The sequence below is a fragment of the Canis aureus genome, chromosome 11, assembly GCF_053574225.1.
Source record: "Canis aureus isolate CA01 chromosome 11, VMU_Caureus_v.1.0, whole genome shotgun sequence".
Lineage (NCBI taxonomy): Eukaryota > Metazoa > Chordata > Mammalia > Carnivora > Canidae > Canis > Canis aureus.
The window spans coordinates 47,204,597-47,226,313 of record NC_135621.1 but is presented as its reverse complement, the minus strand read 5'-3'; the positions used below and the strand labels follow the sequence as shown (position 1 = coordinate 47,226,313).

At 37.5% G+C, this 21,717-nt stretch overlaps 1 protein-coding gene across 13 annotated transcripts in view; it reads left to right on the top strand.

The window, feature by feature from the left end:
• Positions 1–21,717, top strand: part of VWA3B (von Willebrand factor A domain containing 3B) — a 247,173-nt gene that overhangs the window by 104,478 nt on the left and 120,978 nt on the right. For all 13 annotated transcript variants that reach the window (XR_013389397.1, XR_013389396.1, XR_013389395.1 and 10 more), the window contains 3 exons: positions 4,092–4,274; positions 12,228–12,358; positions 14,742–14,899. Coding sequence is in view for 9 of the 13 variants with exons in the window: in XM_077915129.1 (XP_077771255.1) it covers positions 4,092–4,274; positions 12,228–12,358; positions 14,742–14,899 (472 nt within the window). In the remaining 4 variants the exon portion in view is untranslated. The remainder of the gene's footprint in view (positions 1–4,091; positions 4,275–12,227; positions 12,359–14,741; positions 14,900–21,717) is intronic.

Below are 21,717 nucleotides of genomic sequence, written 5' to 3'. Positions count from 1 at the left end.
GGTATACATTTTGATAGATACTGCCAAATAGTCCCCAGAAGGGATGGACCAAGTAACACTCCTGTTAGGGGTGTATTGGGAAGGATTCTTAATCCACTTCCACCATGTACTTCTAAGGGTCTAGAATCTCCCCAGAGTGTGTACAAAATGTACTTGTACATTTCTCTGGGGGAGAAGAGCCCTCCCTAGCTTTCACTGGAAGGCCTGTCCACTTAAAGATCAAGAACTATGGATACAGATGATAATTGGAATCGGAACAATGCAGGCCACCTGAACAGTAATTTCTAAATCCTACGTAGGCATTTTGTGTTCATAGCTGCCTTTTCTCACATGCAGTCCATTGCTTCTGCATTGTCTCTCAGATTCTCCAAAAAGCAAAAGAATATTTGATATTCATGTTCTGTGTGGAGGACATTAAGATGTATCACTAGATCTACATTTCTTTTTGAATTTTTACTGACTTTGTAGGACCTGAATATGTTAAGGCCAGTGCTATTGTTCCCAATACTCAGCAGAATTTTCTGCTTGATAGGACACACAGAGATGATTGTTCCGGATTTAATTCCATAGATAGCAGCTTACTGCTTGTTTATTAAATGTCCAGGGAAGAATAATATAGCAAGACAAGTCTTAAATTAATCAAGTTAAAAGAATTCTAATAAAGAATAATAATTCTTTATTAAAGTAGAATTGCTATGTGTCCTTGTGGGCATCTCCAGGTGTGAATGGACAAAGCCCAGTGCAGTCTTTGGCTGCAGTCATTTTGAGGCTTCTTTGAAGTTAGGAACTTACCCTGGCAGATATCAAGAACATGGGAGTGAGAAAAGTTTCTTGCACCATTCTAAACAAAAATGAATGGGTAAAACCTGATAATGAGGTGTGCAAGGGGTGGGTACAGTGTGAGCCACCTGCAGAAACAGGCCTTCATCAGGCAGTTAGGAGGACCATCCTTGCCTTTCTTGCCACCCCAAGTTGACATTATTGGTGAAAGGGTCCTCTGGCTGCACATCTGTTTAGATTCCGACAAGAGTACTGACAAGAGTCTCTCAGGTATGCTGCTTGGCCTCATTTCGGTATTGAAGGGACTTCTATGGGGGAACATACGGAGGAGTCCAGAGCTGAGAAATGTTTCCCCTATGTGATACAGGACTCACACAAGGAGGAGGCCCACTACACTCTATAGCAGAGCTAATAGAGTAAGTGGCTGGGAGGAGTCAGGGTCCAAGGGGCTGCTGTGGTAAAAGGTTTGCTTCCATATTCTGAGTCTCATCTTAAAGCTGTGAGGGGATAAACCAGGGAGAGGAATCCTTGGGTGGGGTCCAGGCAGGAGGTCAATGGCTATTTTCCACTGCAGGGATAGAGCTCTTTCTGGAGTCAAGGTGCACCCCAACCCTCTGCCTAGCTCTCTAACACCATACCTGGTACTAGAACATCATACCAGGTTAGCAAATATTACCTGAGGCTGAGTGCAGGTGGGGAGCTCACCACATTATACTAACAGACTTTCTCCTGCCTGTACCCTCTTTAGCTTTATGCAATGATGGAAATGGCTTTGGAGCCAGAGACCTGGGTTGGAAGCTCACCCCCAGCACTGCCCATCAGAATGACCTTGGGCAAGTCCTCTACTGTGAATTTCCTCATCTGTGGCTTAAAGCTAATACTCCCTACTCACAGGGTTGCTTTGAGTAAATGAGATGATGCTCCCATGAATGCATTCTACAGTTACTGAGCATCTTTTATAGGCCAGGCACTATCAGTCTGGAATACAGTGGTAAGCAAGATGAACAAAGTACCTGTCTTTAGCAAAGCCTGTGTTTTATAGGGAGATAGGCATGTTCAAATAAATAAATGAAATAATGTCAGGTAGCATTTTAAAAGATGAAAATGCTGCCCACAGTACCTGGCACCCACAGTCATTACTAAATCAGTGTTAATTTCTTTCCCTTCCCAAATATCTTAGCTGTAAGTCAGTATAGGAATAGTTCTTAGCTAAAACACTATAAAATTAACAGAATTTAGAGCTAGCATCTCCAGTCTGGTATCAGGGGCAATGGCCACGATTCCCTGGTAAGAAATGAGGACAACAACAGTACCCACCACAGAGGGTCATAGGGAGGGTGCAGGCAGAGAGCAGAGGCAGAGCTCTTAGTGCTTGATACATAATAGGTACTCAGAAATGGAAGCCAGGCTGAAGGAAGGGGAGGCAGCAGAGAGGGCTTTGCTCTGTGTTTGCTTTTGTCAACAGGGATGTGGTCAGCTTGGTTAGGTTACTGTTTGATTAGAAACCAGCTGATGGCCAGAGGGGAGAGGAGAGAAAAAAAATGAGAGGTGGAGGTGGACTTAATGGGCAAGGGGCAGGCTCAGTGCTGGAGCCAGACACAGAGACTGAGGCTGTATGTAAGCCGTGGCTAGAATGAGATCAGACCACTTAACCAGCCACCTTACTGGGCAATGTATTAGCTGCCCAAGGCCAGCCAGTGGTGTGTCGAGTCCTCTCTCCCTTTTCACTCTGCCTTCCCAGAGCGCATAAGACAAATACAGGGAAGGGTTAAAGGCCAAATGTAGAAACTGGAAGTGGAGAATGCAAATTGGCTGAAGGAGCCAGCAAGTTGGGTCAATCAAAGAGGGACTCCTGGCACTGAGAAATGCAGAGGAAGTGGGGGCAGGACCATCGGAGGCCGTTTCTGAAGGTTCTCAGCAGGACTGTGGTAGTGTGGTGGAGAGATGGCAGGAGAACTCATCAGTTCATCTTTCCTGAGGGTCTGATAATAGAACATAACCTGAGAGTCAGTCCTTACCAAGAGACCAAATGAGAGGAATGAACAGTCTGGCATTGCTTCTAATACTAAAAGTTGGCTTTGAATTCCAGTGTTACCACTTAAGAGCTTGATGGTCCTAGGACACTGAATTCTTCTGAATCTCAATTTCTCCTTCTGTCTGTGGGGCCACGTTAGATTTGCATATTACTGGGAAGAAAAGCAGAAGAGCAAATGATGGCTGAAACATGGAAAGATTTATATTTCTATGGATAAGAATCCCAGCAGTAGGTAGTCTAGCTTCTACAGCTATTCAAGGATGTCTCCAAAAAACAGCTTTTTGTGTGTGTGTTCATTCTCCACCATCTGTGTTTATAATTTCTGCCCTCCTGGCTGCAAGGTGGCTGTTCCACATCTAGGCAGTGTCCATTTTCCAAGGGTGAGCGGGAATGGAAAGGGGAAGAACATTAGGTTTTGTTGTTGTTGTTAAATATTTGTCTTTTTAGTAGAGAAAAGGAATATCTGACCTGAGACTTCTGCCTGTATCTCAACAGACAGAACTGGGTCACATGGCTAACTCTAGCTGCAAGAGAGTGTCAGAAGATGAGTTTTTATGTGTATGTTTGTTTGTTTGTTTTAAACTGGGCACATTGCTGTCATGAAAAGAAAACCAGGTTGCTGCCAGTAAAAAAGGATGAAAGGAATTTATATTAGTAGGCAATTACCTGTCTTTCTAACACTACCTCACAGGGTGGTTGTGAGGATTAACTGCCATGTTAAACTCCCAACAGAGCGCCTAGCACATGGAGCCCTCATAACTATCTCTTCTTTCACTCTGTGGGAGACACATTGACCGTGGCCTGTATGAAGCTGGAAAATCTTCTTTTCAAGTAGATGCTTTGGAAGCCACATTGAGATCCAGTAGCCCTACCCTGTAGAATTCCAATAGCCAGGATGTTCTACCCTGATACTTCCAGTGCTCTAAAGTATATCCCAGCACTTTAAAAACATGAACTCTAGGTTTGGGTGCACCTAAAATTGAATGATTTGGTTAGTCATATCTCTCTTTCAGATTCTTTTCTACATCAAATTGTGAGCCCTCAGAGGCAAGGGCTGAGTCATTGGTCTTTATCATACTCTCACCATCTGGCAGTGTTTGCTTTGTTTATTGAATTGAATTGACACCTTTCCACGAAGCCACTCATCAATGTATAAGGAATTACTAGTTGAGAATCTATTTCTAGCAAATACTAAGGATTTTCACATCTTATTTTTCTTTCTCTTCCTCTCTCTCTTTCCATCTGCCTTTTCCCCCCTCAAAATGTATCATTTCAGCCACCTGAAATGGTCATAGAGCAAGTCAAAGTTTTTCAGAAAATTCCTATTTACACCATCTCCTTCAATTACAATGATGAGATTGCAAATGGCTTTTTGAAAGAGCTTGCTTCTTTGACTGGGGGAGAGTTCCACTTTTATAATTTTGGCTGCAAGGATCTGTGTCCTCCAGAGGCTGTTCAGGTAAGAGCTTAATGAATTGAGAAGAGAGTGTTCATTTATTTGAGCATTATAGACTGGAGGCTATTGGAAGCCTTATTTGAGAAAATTGTAACCATAAAGACAATTAAGTTGACCAAATGAAATCACTTCACCATGTACTGCAAAATATGATCCAAGGACCATCTGAAGTAAAGGATTTGTGAAAATGCAGATTCCTGGGTCACACTTCTGAGCTGCTAAATTAGGCTCTAGGCATAGAAGCCCAGGAATCTTAATATACTTTGTTTTTCTTCTAGGCTTTTTATTATAGAGAGTTTCAAATACACAAAAGTAGAATATATGGACCCTTGCCCCTCATACCCATCAGTCAGATTCAATAATTATCAAATTTTGCCAAACTTTAGGAATCTGTATTTTTAGCAAGCATCCCAGAGGGTCCCTACCTGAAGTTTGTTAACCACTATTTGCAGACATTTGTGGGAAACTTAAGAAAAATTCAGATCCTAGGTAATTGTCTCCTTACTTCTCAGACTATATATCCATGGGACCATCTGATAAAGAATTCATTCTAATGACTTGATAGGAGAAAGTAAATAAAATTCTATTCTCCAATCCTCTAGTGTTGGCCTGAAGATATGCATTTTAAGAATGTCTTTCTAGAGAATATTTTTTGTCTTAATCTCTGTCCTCTGGAGTCACTTTAAATCCAGGACAAGCCAGAATACCAATCAGTGTGTACATTTGAAGAAACTACCAGAGTCTGGGGGATTAATCATCTGAAAGGATTGGAGGGAACAATGACCTTTCTGAGCTTACACAGGACAGGGAATAGTGACTACCCCCCTCAGCTAGACTGGAAAACATCATAATACTGTGGGTATTGGGTAGAGTATAAAGAAGGATCTTGCCTCAGGTGTATGAGCAACCAAATGCTGCTCCAGTTCTGCCTTGAAAATCTTAAATTCAAGACCCAAAAGGATAAATCTTTTCTAAGGAACTTAACTACATCCCTGAACAAACCCCAAGAATAATTATAAAAAAGCAAAAATATCCATCACCTAAAAAAATAAAATTGACAATTTCTACATCCAATCAAATAGGACCAGGTACATAAAGAAGCAGGAAAATACAGGTCCATAACGAGAAAAAGTGAACAGAAAAATTAAAACATATGCATAGCTGACTCAATATTAAAGCATTAAAATAGTTATTGTAGCTGTGTTTGATATGTTCAAAAAGGGAGAGACATGCAAGATTCAAGTAAGACACAAAATTTTTAGAGATGAAAACTACAATGCATGAGATGAAAAATACATGGAATAGGAACAACAGCAGGAAAACACTCCAGAACAAAAGACTAGTAAACTGTAAAGCAGCAATAGAAACTATCCAAAATGTAGCACAGAGAAGAAAGAGAATTAAAACAATAAACAAGCCCCCAGAAAATAAGGCATAAGTGAGCTGTGGACAAATTCAGGTAGCCTAATAAATGTGAAATTGAAACAATAATGTCATAAATTCTCCGAATTGGTTGAAAACTATAAACCCACAGATCCAAACACAATGAGCACCAACCACAAGAAACATGAAGAAAATCATACCAAGTCATATCAGAATTAAACTTCTCCGAAGTATTGACAAAGAGAAAATCTTTAAAGAATAGGGTGAAAAAAGACAAATTATGTATGGAATGCAGATAAGGATGACAGCATATTTCTCATCAGAAACAAGGCATGTGAAGAAACAGTAGAATGATATTTTTAAAGTACTAAAAGGGAAAAAAAAGCTCAGTGTAGAATCTATACACTGAAAATATCTTTCAAAAAGGGAAGTGGAATGAAGACTTCAAAGATATACAAAAACTAAAAGAATTCATCACCAATAAATCTGCTGTACAAGAAATGTTGAAGGAAGTACATTAGGCAGAAAAAAAATCATACCAGATGGAAATACATATCTACACTAAGGAATGAAAAGCAAAGAATAACGGCACATGGATAGCTGCACATGGATAGCTGCATGGTAACTGCATGGGTAGATATGTAAGGCTTTTCCCCCCTATTTAAATCTAATTATAAGATAAATTACTTTTTAAATCTAATTATAAGATAAATTACTGGAGGGACTTCCAGTTCCTGCAATACTGGTGTAGTCTCATTTCTCCTAGGTTCTATATCTTAATCTAAAAAAATCCTGGATTTAACACAACAAATAAGCATAGGAATGCTCTGAAAGGTGAAAAGAAGGTAGAATTCCTAGGGACCTCCAAACTTAAGGAGATCTATGGCAATAAGTCTTGTGGGATTTGTTAATGCCTTCCACATATTCCAGATAGGGCACTGCTGAACTCTGCAACTTGAAATCTCTAACAGACAAAGACCACCCACACCCCCTGCCCCCCCCCCCCAAAAAAAAAATGACCCAAGAAAATCTTATTCTCCAAAGGACTGAGAAGAAGGTGCCCTAACAACAGAAACTTTTTTTGCAGTACTTGCATAATTCAGCCATACAATAATGGAAAAACTGCCCTCCTTACCCTGCAATTTGAGTGGAGCTGAACAAAGAGCTGGTCTTCCACACTTCCATGGAAGCAAGCAATGGTGCTCTCATCCCTCTGCAAGGTGGTATCAGTAGGGCTGACCAGACAACTAATCTTCCATCCCTCACTGCTGGAGTAGTGTGAGGAGGGATGGATGGAAAGCTGATCCTCCAAATCCCACTAGACAGAGTAGATGGTACTCTAAATTCTGTGCTAGGATAGTATCAGAGAATGAGAGGGAAGTTTATTGTCCATTCCCTCTCCAGTAGATGGTAGAAGTGCTCTGATTTTCCCACCATGGAGTCCAGTGGCACACTGGGCCTTTATCCCACCAGAAAGCTCTAAGACTTAGCAAGGCAATATGAAGACAGTCTAGACAGTGCTGTGCTTCACGACATCCCTTATTTCAACAGGATTCAGCGAGGAGATGAACTTCTACAAACACTCAGCATCAGTGAAAATGATAAAGGAAGTGTGAGCTGCAGATAGGCAACACTCCACAGTACCCCCATCCCTGATGGCAGTGAGGGTTGATGGGGAGCTGAGCCTCCATTAACACCCCATATAATAAAAATAATTGAAGTGTGAAAGGGAAGTAACCCCCACTGTAGTCCTCTCTGAGTGGAGAGCTAATCTTCCACCCCTGTCCAGCATCAATAAGACCAAAGGGGCAGTGCTTTCTGGGGCTACTCAGTACTCTTACTCCCTACCCTTAAGAACTCCCTCTGTGAACAAAGTAGAGATTACTGTCCCACAAAAAGAGAGCTGAACTCCTAATTCTTGAACTCTTGACACTGTAGCAGCTTGCCTTGATGAAAATAACTGGAAAAAAAGCACTGCACACACAGTTGTGCCCAACTGAAAGTGAAATTTAACTATGAGAGTCTCCAAACATATAAAAAGTATACTAGAAAAATAGGTTCACTGGGGTAGGTGGGTAGGACAAGCCAAAGAGACACAGCCACAAGTGGCCCAGCCTGGGAAGCCTCTTTTCCCCCCACAGACCTGAGACTCTTCTCTGCACAGAGACACCAAAGAACAGGCAAGAGGGACCCAGTCAAAGCTAATGGTCCATTCCAGGAAAACTCTATTCCAATGTAAGACAGAGATCATCCTACATCACCCAGTGACATAGGACACCCAGAAGACAGCAGTAGAGGCACCAAGAAACATCTGGCAGTCTGACTAGGGAAACTCCTTCTGCCTGCTCAGACAACACCAGCAGGGGCCAATGGGAGCTCCAGTAACACCAGATTAATAAAGAAGACCAAAATAATATCAAGAGGGCTCTGAAAATTAAACTGCCTATTGGAGTAACAGCCCACAAAAGTAGGACGAAGTCCCACATGCTAAATTTAAACAGGGTTACTGCAAGCTAAAAAAAAAGTTTTAAAATAGGACCCAAGTCTTAAAACACAATATAGCCAGAATATTCAGTATACAGTGAAAAATTACTCAAGAACCAAGAAAATCACAACTTGAATAAGAAAAGACCATCACATGACTCTAATACTGAGGTAGATGAATCAGATGCTGGAATTACCTCACAAAGATTTTAACCTATAATAAAAATGCTTCAGCAATCATTTATAAGTTACCTGGAGATAAAGGAGCAAATCGAAAATCTCAGCAAAGATGTAGAGTCATAAAAATTTCCAAGTAGATATTATAGAACTCAGAGCTATAATAGCAAGTAAACTCAGTGGGTGGGCTCAGTAGTGATAGTGGAGATGACTGGATTTTATCATTGAACTTGAGGCCAGATGATAGAATTCAACAAAACTGAACAACAGAGAGAAAAATTGATTTTAAAAAAAAAGGTAGAACCATGGGAACCTATAGGACAATAATGAAAGATCCAATATCAGTATCATTGGAGTTCCCCAAAGAGGGAAGAAAGAGACGGGAGCTGAAAGACTACATGGAAAAATAATAACTGAAAAGTCCTCAAATTTGGTGAAAGATACAAACATACAAATTGAAGAAGCTGAGTAAACTCCAAAGAAAATAAACCCAAAGAAATCCATGCCAAGACACACCATGTTAAACATTTGAAAATCAAAGAGAAAAACAAAAGTCTTAACAGACTGTAAGAAATGACACCAAACTGATAATGGATTTGACTGAGGAGGCCAGGAAAGAAGTGGCACAATATTTTTCAAGTGTGGGAAGAAAAAGAATCATCGACCACAAATTTTATATTGGACAAAACTATCCTTCAGAAATAAAGAGGAAATAAAAATATCCTCAGACAAATAAAAATTAAAAGAATTTGTTGCTAGAAGCCCTACTCTTATATTGGCTATAGGAAGTCCTTCAGGCAAAAGGAAATGATAAAATAAGAAATCTTGGAGCATTATGAAGGAAGGGAGAAAGAGTGAAAATATAAGTAGATGTAATAGAGCATCCTTTTCCTTGTGAGACTTAAAAATCATATTCAATTATTAAAATAAAAACTATACCACTATCTATACTCAAGACAGTGATATTTAAAAGTAAGGAAGGTAAAGCAACCTAAGTGAAAGTGAGGTTTCCATATTTCTCTTGAAGTAGTAAAGTGTTAATGCCAGTAGACTATTATAAGACACATACATATGCTGTGCATACCCAGAGAAGCCATTATGAAAACAATAAAAAGAGATATCCTCAAAAACAGTACAAATAAACCAAGATAGAATTATTTTTTAAAAATTCAAGTAACCTGAAGGAAGACAAACAGAGGAACAAAACCATTTAAACAAGTAGAAAACAAAGTAACAGTAGTGTTAACATACCAAATATTACTTTAGATGTAAATGGTCTAATTACATCAGTCAAAAGATAGATATTGGCAGAGTGGATAAAAGAACATGACTGAAAAAAAACATGACTGAGTTATATGCTAAATACAAGAACTCATATCAAGTACAGTGACATAGGTAAGTTTAAAAGAAAAAGACACACCATATAAATATTAATAAAAATCTGGATTGGCTATATTAATAACTAATGAAGTAAATTTCACAGCAAATAAAATTTACATATTAATAAGAGAATCAATCCACCAGGAATATATAAGAGTCCTAAATGTGTATGTATAAACCAATACAGTTTTAAAATATTTGAAGCAAAAATTAATAGAGCTGAAAGGAGAAATAGACAAATACAAAATTATAGTTAGAGACGACCTCAGCACTTTCCTCCCAGCAACTGATAGAAACTACTAGATTCAAAATCAAGAAGGACAGAGAAGATCTAAACACTGTAGTCAACCAACAAGATCTAATTGTCACAGGTAGAACACTCCCCACCACAACAGCTTAATATAAATTTTTTTCTAGTTCTCAGAGTATATTAAGATGGGCTGTACAATGGGCTACAAAACAGACCACAGCTAATTTAAAAGCACTGACTACAATAGCTGAATTATGGAAACAACTCAAGTGTCCATCAACTGATGAATGGATAAGGAAGATGTGATATGTAAACACAAATATTACTCAGCCATTGAAAAGAATGAAATCTTTCCATTTGAAATGACATGGATGGAGCTAGAGAGTGTTGTTATGCTAAGTGAAATAAGTCAGAGAAAAATAAGATTTCACTCATATGTAGAATTTAAGAAACAAAACAAATGAACAAAGGAGGATAAAAGAGAGGGAGGCAAACCAAGAAACAGACTCTTAACTATAGAGAACAAACCAATAGTGACCCAAGGCAGGGGTGGGTGGTGGTGGTGAAATAGGAGATGGGGATTAAGGAATGCACATATTGTGATGAGCACCAGGTGATGTATGGAAGTATTGAATTCACTATATTGTACACCTGAAGCTAACATGGCACTGTATGTTAACTAACTGGAATTTAAATAAAAACTTAAAAGACAGAACATGGAAGACTCCTAACTCTGGGAAATGAACTAGGAGTGGTGGAAGGGGAGGAGGGCGGGGGGGTGAGGGTGACTGGGTGGCGGGCACTGAGGGAGGCACTTGACGGGATGAGCACTGGGTGTTATTCTGTATGTTGGCAAATTGAACACCAATAAAAAATAAATTTATTATTTTTAAAAAAGTTTTCCTAGTTAACAAAAAGAAAAAAATAAAATCTTACAGAGAAAAATAAAATAAAAGCATTTAAATCATGGAGTCAGTTTTCTGACCATAGTCGAATCAAATGAGAAATTAATAATAGAAGGACAGTATGAAAATGTCTAAACACATGGAATTTAAACAACACAGTCCTAAACAATCTATAGGTCAAAGAGAAAGTCTCAAAGGAAATTAAAAATACTTAGAACCAAATGAAGACAAAAACACCGTGTATCAAACTATGTGGAATACAGCTAACACAGTGTTGGGGGTGAAATTTATAGCAAATGTTTGTTGGGAACAAGGAAAGTTATTGAATCAACAATCTGAGTTATTAACTCGAGAAACTAGAACAAGAGAGGCAAAATAAACCCAAAGCAAGAAGGAAGGAAACAATACAGATTGCAGTACGAATCAATAAAATTGAAAATCGGAAAATAGAGAAAATCAATGAGATGAAAAGCTGTTTCTTTGAAAAAAAACCTCAACTGATAACACATCTTGGAAGGCTGACAAAGACAAAAAGAGCAGACACAAAGAACTAATATTAGAAATAGGGGATATCATACTAGATCTTATAGCCATCGAAATAATTATAAAAGGAATATAACAAACAACTTTGCATTCATAAATCTGACAACTTGGGAAAAAATGGGCCACTTCCACACAAAACAAAAACTACCAGAAATCAACCAAGATAAAATGGACAATGTGAATCACACTAAAATAAATATTTTTTCAATAGAAATGAAAGCAAATGTCCATACAAAGACCTATACACAAATGTTTATAGCTTTGTTCATAAGCAGCCCAAGTATGTACCTCAACAGGTGACTGAATTTTGGTATTCACTATACAATCTAATACTAATTAGCAATAAGGATGAATGAACTCTTGATTCATGCTGGAACATGGGTCAATCTCAAAACAATTATATGAGTGAAGGAAGCTGGACAAAGAATATATACTGGATTATTCCATTTATATAAAATTCTAGAAAGTTGAAACTAATATATAATGACAGAAGGAAGATGAGAGTTGCTTAGGAATGGGAGAGGGGTTTGGGGGTATGGAAGATAGCAAATTTACAAGGGGGTCTGAGGAAACTTTTGGGGTTATCTTGATTGCAATGAAGATTTTACAGGTATGAATGTCAAAACTATTCAAATGGTACGCTTTAAATGCATTCAGTTTATTTTATATGAGTTATACTTCAATAAAGCTGTTTATTAAAATGCAATAGTATGAGAAATACATGAAATTCTTCAGATTCTTCTTTTCCTGATACAGTTGGTTTTCTGTTAGAAATGTTTGAAATTTGAACTCTTTTATACAATATCACAATATATTTACTTCTCATTCTGGCAGAATGAAGATCTGACTCTTTTAATTAAGGAAATGGAGCAGGGACAAAGTGACCTGGAGAAGGTGAAAGACCTTTATTCGGAGTCCTTGATCATGGATTGGTGGTACAATGGAGAAAAGGAAGGGAACAATAAGTGAGCATGCCAAAGTCGATGTTTTCCCCATCACTGGAGTCCTCTCAGATACTCTGTTCATTCTCCTTGACATTTATTCTTTCTACAGTACTTTTGGGATTTCTCTTAGTGAAAAGAATCACATAGCTTGATTATGTTAGAATTTTTTTTAAGGAAAAAGAATTCATAATCTAATAATTTAACAATCCAATATATGGCTTAAGGAGGCCACTATTTGACCTTTATGTGTAAGTTCTGGAATCGTTTAGTGGCACCTAAGAGCAGTGTTAAGGGTTCATCTCTATCCAGCGTGGGTTGGTCCCCCAAATCCAGCAGTGACAGAGCACAGCAGGAGTGCTGTGTAGTGCAGGAGATTTGACTCAGGGATCAGGAGGCCCAAGGGTCTGGACTCCACTCTGTGTTGATCTTAGAGAATCCCTGACTTCTTTCCAGACCTGTCCATTGCTGTTTGAGTCTTGGTTTCCTCATTAAAACGGTGGCTGTGGTGGTAGGATTTGGGGTAGATAATGCTTCGGGTCTTTTTCTACCCTATATTCTAATATGTCTCTAATTAGTAATATGTAAACAAAAATCAAAACTACCCCAACACTCAGGGAAGGTGTCAAATCTTATGAAAACAATTTAACACTGCACAGATTTTCAAATATACCAGCTTCATATACATACTCATTTAGGAGGATGTCTTTTTATTTTAAAAAAGTGATAGCAAGTAGAAAGAAGTTGAAAAGAAATTTGTCAATCAGGATTCCATCTTCATCAAAATTCACTGTCTTCCTGTTAGCAAATTAAGCATTAATATGGGTAGGAGACAGGGCATGAGTATGGGATCAGTAAAAAGAGATAAATGAATACTGGGCCATCTTATAATGAAATTTTACATTATTTTTGGAGTATTTACTTGGAAAAGCTTAGATACATCTTCTAAATTCAGAGAATTTGAACAAAATACTTAAGAGTCAAATAAATGGACAGCACCTCAGTGTAAATTACTCTCTATACCTTAACTGTCTTCTTTCCCTTTTTTAATCAAACTAAAAATCTCAGGACAAAATCACCAGCAATTACTTGGAAGTTGGCTTAGTCACTTTTTATATCTGCTATTGCTTGAGTAGTGGATACACTCTTGTTTTTTATATTTCTTTTTTAGAGGCTGGATAGGGCAGGTTCTGGAGTCATGCAGAAATGTGTTTTAATCCAGGCTTCCCACCATTACTTGTTGGGTAAATTTGGGCAAGTTACTTAACCTTGCCAAGCCTCAGTTTCCTTATCTACAACATGGGAATAATGGTAGTTATAGGGTTGTTGGGAGATTAAATGAGGATATGCCTGTCATGTAATAAGAGCTCTAAATTAATATAAGGGAAAGACTAAAACTCAGTGCCTCATTCCTCAGGTAGCATGCTTCTATTCTACCGTATAACAGCACATTAGGAAAAGTTAACTCACTGACCTGGCTATAGTCAAAACCAAATTGCCTTTTCTAGTTTTCTACCAGGTGAAAAAATGTTTCGGCCCCCAAATCTCCTCTCACCTTCCTTTTTTTTCAAATATTTGTGGAGTACACACCATGTGCCAGGTAATCTGGGATGCACAGATGAATATAAACCCAGTCCCTTCCATCACAAGATGCACGGTGTAGTAGGGGATACAAACACACACAAGATTGTGAAACGCTGTGGGGGTCGTCTATGAAGCAGGCATTCAGGTGGGGGATAAAAGGGAGAGGCCGTGCTTTACAGTATTGGAACTAGAGATTGTTCTGGAAACTTTTCTTTCTGTGGCTACTATGTTAAGAACTTCAGAAAAGATGCATCTGGAATATTCTCAGGTATTTCTCGGGTCCCTCCTGGCCCCAGATCTTCACTAGCATGATTTGCTATCGTCTGGTACTTGCACAGGGGTCTAAGGCAAGGATTTCCCTTCTCTGGCTTTTTTAAGGGCTAGGTGTTTAACTCTTTGGTTGGAGAAATGGTTTTCTGTTAGGCTTTCTGGTTTACAGCTGGCTCTCCCTCATGTTAATTCTCACATCAGTCCCATAGAGTCAGCGCACACCTGAATTTCCTGTAGTTTATAGAGGAGGAAAATGATGATGTTCAGGGAAGATTGAGGGACTTCACAGAGTCACACAGCCAGGAAGGAACAAAGCTGTGATATGAGCCATATATAATGACACCACATCTGGGCCCCTGTCCACTCTTCTGTTTTGGGTGGGTGGGCATAAGGATTGTCCTTAAATTAACCTGTTTTGTTCCAAACAAGAGGAGACTCACTTCTTTGTAATATGATCGTATTGATCTAACTCTGCCTTATTGTTGGAAATCTTGTGTCTTCCCCCTCCTCTTTTTCTTCTTTCTTTCTTTGTTTTTCATCTAAATCAATACAGGCATCAAAAAGAAATCTCTTCTATGGTTTCAACCCCAGAAAAGTGTGCAAAACCTCACTCTGACATCGAGTCAACACAAATATCATCCCTAAATCTGTTCCAAGTACCAGAGAATCTTTCAAATCAAAAGATTCAGAAAAAGAAAGTCCTCCATGCAGGTACCAGTGAACAAAATGGTTTGATTCTTATTACTGGTTTTTCCTCAATGCAAGAAGGTAGAATAAAACAAAAATCCATTTATTTTTTTAAAGATTTTATTTATTTATTTGAGAGAGAGCTCACACATGTTCAAGTATGTGCATGTGCACGGGGGGGGGGGGTGGCAGAGGGACCGTCCTGGTAGAGCCGATCTGGTGCTCCATCTCACCACCCTGTAATCACTATCTGAGCCAAAATTCAGAGTCAGATGCTTAACCGACTGAGCCACCCAACTGCCCCCACATAATATTTTATAAGAAGCCTAACCCTGTGGGGTATTGTGGTTTTGTTTTTGCTTTATTGACATATAATTGACATAGAACATGAGAGACTTCTGATTCTGGGAAACAAACAAGGGGTAGTGGAAGGGGAGGTGAGTGGGGGGATGGGGTGAGTGGGTGACGGGCACTGAGGAGGGCACTTGATGGAATGAGCACTGGGCGTTATGTTGGCAAATCAAACTCCGATAAAAATATACAAAAAATAATATTATATTGGTTTTAGGAGTACGACATAATGACTTGATATTTGTATATATTGAAAGATGATCACCACAGTAAATCTAGTTACCATCCATCACCACACATAGTTACAAAAACCTTTTTTTTTGTTGTTGTTGTTGAGGACTTTTAAGATCTATGCTCTTAGATTTTGTTTTTGTGTTTGGTTTTGTTTTTAGATTCCATGTATAAATGAAATCATATAATATTTGTCTTTTTCTGTCTGATTCACTTCACTTAGCATAATGCCCTCAAGGTTTATCTATAAATGATGTGACAAATGACAAGATTTCTTTTTATGGCTGAATCATAATCATGTGTGTGCGCATGTGTATATAGTGTTTATATATTACCTCTTATTTATCCATTCATCCATCAATGAAAAGAGGTTGCTTCCATATCTTCACTATTATAAATAATGCTGCAATGAACATGGAGGTGCATATATCTTTTTGATTGGTGTTTTTTTCTTTTCTTTTCCTGAATACCCAGACCCAGATGTGGAATTGCTGAATCATATTGTAGTTCCAATTTTTTGAGGAACCTCTATACTGTTTTCTATCGTGGCTGCATCAATTTGCATTCATTCCTACCAACAGTGCACAAGGGTTCCCTTTCTCCACATCCTCACCAATACTCATTGTCCTTTTGATTTTAGCAATTATAACAGGTGTGAGGTGATGTCTGCTTCTGATTTTGATTTGCATTTCCCTGATCATTAGGGATGTTGAGCATCTTTTCATGTATCTGTTGGAGATCTGTATGTCTTCTTTGGCAAAAACTTTATTCAGGTTCTTTGCCCATTTATTAATTGAATTATTTAGGTTTTCTGGTGTTATGTTATAAAAATTCTTAATATTTTTTGTTATTAACCCCTATTGGACATATCATTTGCAAATATCTTCTCCCATTCAGATTGCCTTTTCATTTGTTCGTGGTTTCCTTCATTGTACAGAAGCTTTTTATTTTGATGCAGTTCCAATAGTTTAATTTTGCTTTTGTTTCCCTTGCCAGAGGAAATATACCTTAGAAAATATCTCTGTGGCCAATGTCAAAAAATTACTGCTTATGTTTTCTTCCAGGAATTTTATGGTTTCAGGTCTCACATTTAGGTCTGTAAACCATTTTGAATTTATTTCAGTGTATAATGTAAGAAAGTTGACCAGTTTCATTCTCTTGCATGTAGCTAGCTATCCAGTTTTCCCAGCACCATTTGTCAAAGAGACTTTCCCCACTGTATATTCTTGCCTCCTGTGTCATGGATTAATTGACCATGAAAGTGCAGGGTTTTTTCTAGATGCTCTATTCTGTTCCATTGATTTGTGTCTGTTTTTGTGCCAGTAGCTTACTTTTTTGGGATCTGTATAGATTTGTAGTATGTCTAGAAATCTGGGATTGTGATACCTCCAGCTTTGTTCTTTTTCAAGATTGCTTTGGTTATTCAGTGCCTTTTGTGGTTACATACAAACATCAATATTCTTTGTCCTAATTCTGAGAAAAAATGTTGTTGGTATTTTTAATAGGGATTACATTAAATCTGTAAATTGCTTTGGGTAGTATGGACATTTTAACAATGTTTGTTCTTCCAGGAGAAAGGAATATTTTCTTATTTGTGTCATCTTCAGTTGCTTTCATCATTGTTTTATAGTTTTCAGAGTACAGGTCTTTCACCTCCTTTGTGATAAGATTCTTCCTAGGGATTTCATTCTTTTTGGTGTAGTTGTAAATGGGATTGTTTTCTTAATTTCTCTTTTAGCTACTTCATTATTAGTGTAGAGAAATGCAATAGATTTCCGTATATTAATTTTGAATCCTATAACTTTACTGAATTCATTGATCAGTTTTAGTAGTTTTTTGGTGGAGTCTTTTGCGTTTTCTATGTATAGTATCATGTCATCTGCAAATACTGAAAGTTTCATGTCTTACCAATTTGGATGCCTTTTATTTCTTTTTCTTGTCTGATTGCTGTATCTAGAACTTCTACCACTCTGTTGAATAAAAGTGGTGAGAGTGGACACCTTTGTTTTGTTCCTGATGTTAAAGGAAAAGTTCTCAATTTTTCACCATTGAGTATGATATTAGCTGTGGGCTTTTCATATTATGGCCTTTATTATGTTGAGAGTTCCCTCTATCCCTATTTTGTTGAGAGTTTTGATCATGAGTGGAGTTTTTATCATTTGCACTTTGTCAGATGCTTTTTCTGCATCTATTGAGATGATCCATATGGTTTTGATCCTTTCTTTTGTTATATTACATTGATTTGTGAATATTGAACCACCCTTGCATCCTTGGAATAAATCCCTTGATTGTGGTGAATGATTTTTTAAATGTATTGTTGGATTATCTTTGCTAATATTTTGTTGAAGACTTTTGCATCTATGTTCATCAGAGATATTGACCTGTAGTTTTCTTTCTTTCTTTCTTTCTTTCTTTCTTTCTTTCTTTCTTTCTTTCTTTCTTTCTTCTTTCTTTCTTTCTTTCTTTCTTTCTTTCTTTCTTTCTTTCTTTCTTTCTTTCTTTCTTCCTTCCTTCCTTCCTTCCTTCCTTCCTTCCTTCCTTCCTTCCTTCCTTCCTTCTTTCTTTCTTTCTTTCTTTTTTTCGTGTGTGTCTTTATCTGGTTTTGGTATGAGTATAATGCTGGCCTTATAGAGTGAATTTGGAAGCTTTCCTTCCTCTTCTATGTTTTGGAATGGCTTAAAAAGAATAGGTATAACTTCTCTTTAAATGTTTGGTAGAATTCACTTATAAGCCATCCGGTCCTGAACTTTTGTTTGTTGGGAGTTTTTGGTTACTGATTCAATATGGTTGCTAGTAATTGATCTGTTCAAATCCTATTTCTTCCTGATTCAGTTTTGGAAGGTTATATGTTTCTAGGAAGGTATCCATTTCTTCTAGGTTGTCCAATTAGTTGACATGTACTTTTTCATAATATTATAAACCTTTGTGTTTTTTTGGCGTTGGTTATTATTTCTCCTCCTTCAATTTCTGCTTTTATTTAATTGAGTTCTCTTCCCTTTTTTGTGGGTTTAGCTAAAGGTTTATCAATTTTGTTGATCTTTTCAAATAGCCAGCTCCTGGTTTCATTGATCTGTTCTATTTTTGGTCTGTATCATTTATTTTGCTCTAATTTTTATTATTTCCTTCTACTGGCTTTGGACTTTGTTCTCCTCTTTCTAGCTCCTTTAGTCATACAGTTAGGTTGGTTTTTTTGTTTTTTGTTTTTGTATAAAGTATGAACTTTACATTTTTTCCTATAGATGTTGCTTCAGCACCATTTGTTGAAAAGGCTACACTTATACTTACTCCAATGAATTAATTTTGTATCTTTGCCAAAAATCAGCTGGCTCTATCTGTGTAGGTTAAATCTAGGTTTTATACTTCTGTTCCACTGTTCTTTGTATCTCTCTCCACCAATACCACAATGTCTTTTTTTTTTTTAAGATTTTATCTATTTATTCATGAGAGACACACAGAGGCAGAGACAGAGGCAGAGGGAAAGGCAGGTTTCCTGCTGAGAGCCTGATGCAGGACCCTGGGATCATGACCTGACCCAAAGGCAGACACTCAATCACTGAGCCACCCAGGTGTCCCACATGTCTTGATTAATGTTGCTAGATGCCTTACTATCAGGTGCCATGATTCCTCCAACTTTATCTTTCTCTTGTTATTTTAGTTATTCAGAGGGGACTAAAAGTTTGTTTCAATTTTAGAGTATGATTATTTAAAGAAAACCTTTTTGGGATTTTGATAGGAATTACATTGAATTACATTACAACACATCTTTATAATGTTGATTCATCCAATCTGTGAACACGACTCATGAATATGACCATATATTTAGATCTTCTTTAATGTCTTACAGTAGCATTCTGTAATTTTCAGCTTAGAGATCTTATACATGTTGTATTAAGTATATACCTAATTATTTCATTGTATTTAGAGTGATTGTAAATGGTATTTGTTTTTGAATATAGGTTTCCATATGTTTTTTTTTTTTTATGATAGTCACACACACAGAGAGAGAGAGAGAGAGAGAGAGAGGCAGAGACATAGGCAGAGGGAGAAGCAGGCTCCATGCACCGGGAGCCCGACGTGGGATTCGATCCCGGGTCTCCAGGATCGCGCCCTGGGCCAAAGGCAGGCGCTAAACCGCTGCGCCACCCAGGGATCCCAGGTTTCCATATGTTTTTAGTTAATTATGTTCATTGTCTATCAAAATGCAATTCATTTTGTGTATTGATCTTGTAACTGGCAACTTTACTGAACTCAGTAGTTCTAGGATTTTTTTTTTTTGTGTGTGTGTATATATATGCTTGTGGATTTCTTGCCATTTTTCGTATAGACAATATGTCATCTACAAATAGGGACAGTTTTATCTTCCTTTCCGGTCTCTCTGGCTTTATTTCTTTTTCTTGCCTTGTTGCAGAAGTTAGAACTTTCAGGACTATGTTGAATAAGAGTGATAAGAGTGTTCATTCTGGCCTTTTTCCCAGTCTTAAGGGAAAAGATATTCAGTCTTTCACCATTGTGAATGATACTAACTGTAGACTTCCTGTATATATTCTTTATCAATTTAAGGATGGTTCCCCTCATTTTAATTTTCTGAGAGTTTTTATCACAAGTGGGTGCCAAATTTTGTCAAGTGCTTTTGCTGCATCAATTGATAGATAGACTGTTGCATCAATAGTCTGTTGCATCAATAGACTTCTTTACTCTATTGGTGTGTGGATTACTGATTGATTTTCAAATGTTAAGCAACCTTGTATATCTGAATATTTTCCACTTCTGTTTTCTCAGCATATAATTCTTTAAGGACCTTGCTGGATTTGGTTTGCTAATACTCTATTGTGAATTTTTATATCTAAGTATATGAAGGATATTGGCCTATAGTTTTTCTTTTATCTTCTGTTTTTTTCACATTTTTTAATTGATGTGCAGTTGATTTATAATACCATATTAGCCTTAGGTTTATACCATACTGGTTTAACATTTATAGAAATCATATAATCACCATCACGAAGTGACCATAATAAATCTAGCTACTATCTCACTATACAAAGTTGTTACATATGTTACATATTCTCTATGTTGCTTAAGGCTTTCTCTTTAATCCATGGATTATTTATAAATGTGTTGTTTAATTCCACATGTTTAGAGTTTTTCCTGTTGACTTTCTGTAATCACTTTCTAGTTTGATTTCTCTATGGTCAGATAACACACTCTGTATGATTTAAATTCTTTTAAATTAGTTGGGATCTGTTTTAGTGACTAATAGTCTATCTTGGTAAATGTTTTGTGGGCACTAGAAAAACACATGTATTCTGCTGTTACTGGGTGGAGTGTTCTATGTCAGACCCTATTGGTTTATTGTGTTCTCTGTCCCTGCTGATTTTGTGACTAGTAGTTCTTTAAGTTTCTGAGGGGAAGTTATTAAGTTTTTAACTATATTTTTTGCTTTGTCTATTTTTTCTTTTGAACTCTATCAACTTTATTTAGCTTCATATATTTTAAGACTGTTTGGTTTACATGTACCCATTTAGGATCTATATGTTTTCCTGGTGGATTGATCCTTTTATTATGTAAATTTTCTTTGCTGTAAATTCTATTTTAGCAGATATTAATATTAGTCCCTCCAGGTTTTTATTAATATTTTCATGGTATGTCTTATTCCATCGTTTTACTTTCAATCTACCAGTGTTGTAGGTAAGCCACTTGGGTGGCACAGTCAATAGAGCCTCCAGCTCTTCGTTTTGGTTCAGGTTGTGATCTCAGGGTCATGCAATCGAGCCCTGTTAGGCTTTGTGCTCAATGTGGAGTCTGCTTAAGACTTTCTCTCCCTCTTTCTCTGCCCCGCCTCCTATGCTTGTGCATACACATACACAGTCTGCCTCTAAAATAAATAAATCTGAAAAAAAAAAATCTGGGCAGCCAGGGTGGCTCAGCGGTTTAGCACCACCTTCGGTCTGGGGCATGATCCTGGGGACCCAGGATCCAGTCCCATGTTGGGCTCCCTGCGTGGAGCCTGCTTCTCCCTCTGCCTGTCTCTCTGCTTCTCTCTCTCTCTTTCTCTGTGTGTGTCTCTCATTAATAAATAAATAAAAAGCTTAAAAATAAATAAAATAAATCTTTTTTTTAAAAAAAGTAAATTTCTTGTAAGTAGCATATAGTTTAATAGTGTTCTCTTATCTACTCTGCCATTATATACTTTTCGATTAATAGTGTTAGATTATTTCTGTTTAAAGTAATAGTTGATATGTTAGTACTTCTGTTATTTTATT